The 739-nt window shown below is 45.2% G+C and overlaps 1 protein-coding gene across 1 annotated transcript in view; it reads left to right on the plus strand.

Annotated features, from left to right (window-relative positions):
• Positions 1–606: 606 nt before the first annotated feature.
• The window catches only part of LOC125488197, a 12,450-nt gene continuing 12,317 nt past the window's right edge, over positions 607–739 (plus strand). The window contains exon 1 of the mRNA XM_048621121.1: positions 607–627. Within this exon, the coding sequence (XP_048477078.1) occupies positions 607–627 (21 nt within the window). The remainder of the gene's footprint in view (positions 628–739) is intronic.

Raw genomic sequence — 739 nt, forward strand, 5'->3', positions numbered from 1 at the left:
GAGTTAGTGTGTGCCAGTGTGAGAGTCTCAGTGTTAAGATGATTGTGTGTCAGTGTGAGAATATTTGTGTGTCAGTGTGAGTTAGTGTGTGTCAGTTGGAGAGTCTCAGTGTGAGGATGAATGTGTGTCAGTGTGAGGATGATTGTGTTCCAGTGTGAGTTAGTGTGTGTCTGTGTGAGTTAGCCTGTGTCAGTTTGAGTGAGTGTGTGTCAGTGTACGTTAGTGTGTGTCAGTGTGAGTGAGTGTGTGTCTGCGTGAGGATGATTGTGTGTCAGTGTGAGTTAGTGTGTGCCAGTGTGAGAGTCTCAGTGTTAAGATGATTGTGTGTCAGTGTGAGAATATTTGTGTGTCAGTGTGAGTTAGTGTGTGTCAGTGTGAGAGTCTCAGCGTGAGGAAGATTATGTGTCAGTGTGAGGATGATTTTGTGTCAGTGTGAGTTAGTGTGTGTCAGTGTGCGAGTCTCAGCGTGAGGATGATTGTGTGTCAGTGTGAGGATTATTGTGTGTCAGTGTGAGTTAATGTGTGTCAGTGTGCGAGTCTCAGTGTGAGGATGATTGTGTACCATTGTGAGTTAGTGTGTGCCAGTGTAGGAGTCTCAGTGTTAGGATGATTGTGTCTCAGTGTGAGGTTCGTTTTGCCTCAGTGTGAAACTGATTATGTGTCAGTGTGAGTTAGTGTGTGTCAGTGTGAGCGTCTCAGTGTGATGATGATTGTGTTTCAGTGTGAGGATGATTGTGTG

Source organism: Rhincodon typus, unplaced genomic scaffold (assembly GCF_021869965.1).
Source record: "Rhincodon typus isolate 14 unplaced genomic scaffold, sRhiTyp1.1 hic_rhity00000061, whole genome shotgun sequence".
Classification (NCBI taxonomy): Eukaryota; Metazoa; Chordata; class Chondrichthyes; order Orectolobiformes; family Rhincodontidae; genus Rhincodon; species Rhincodon typus.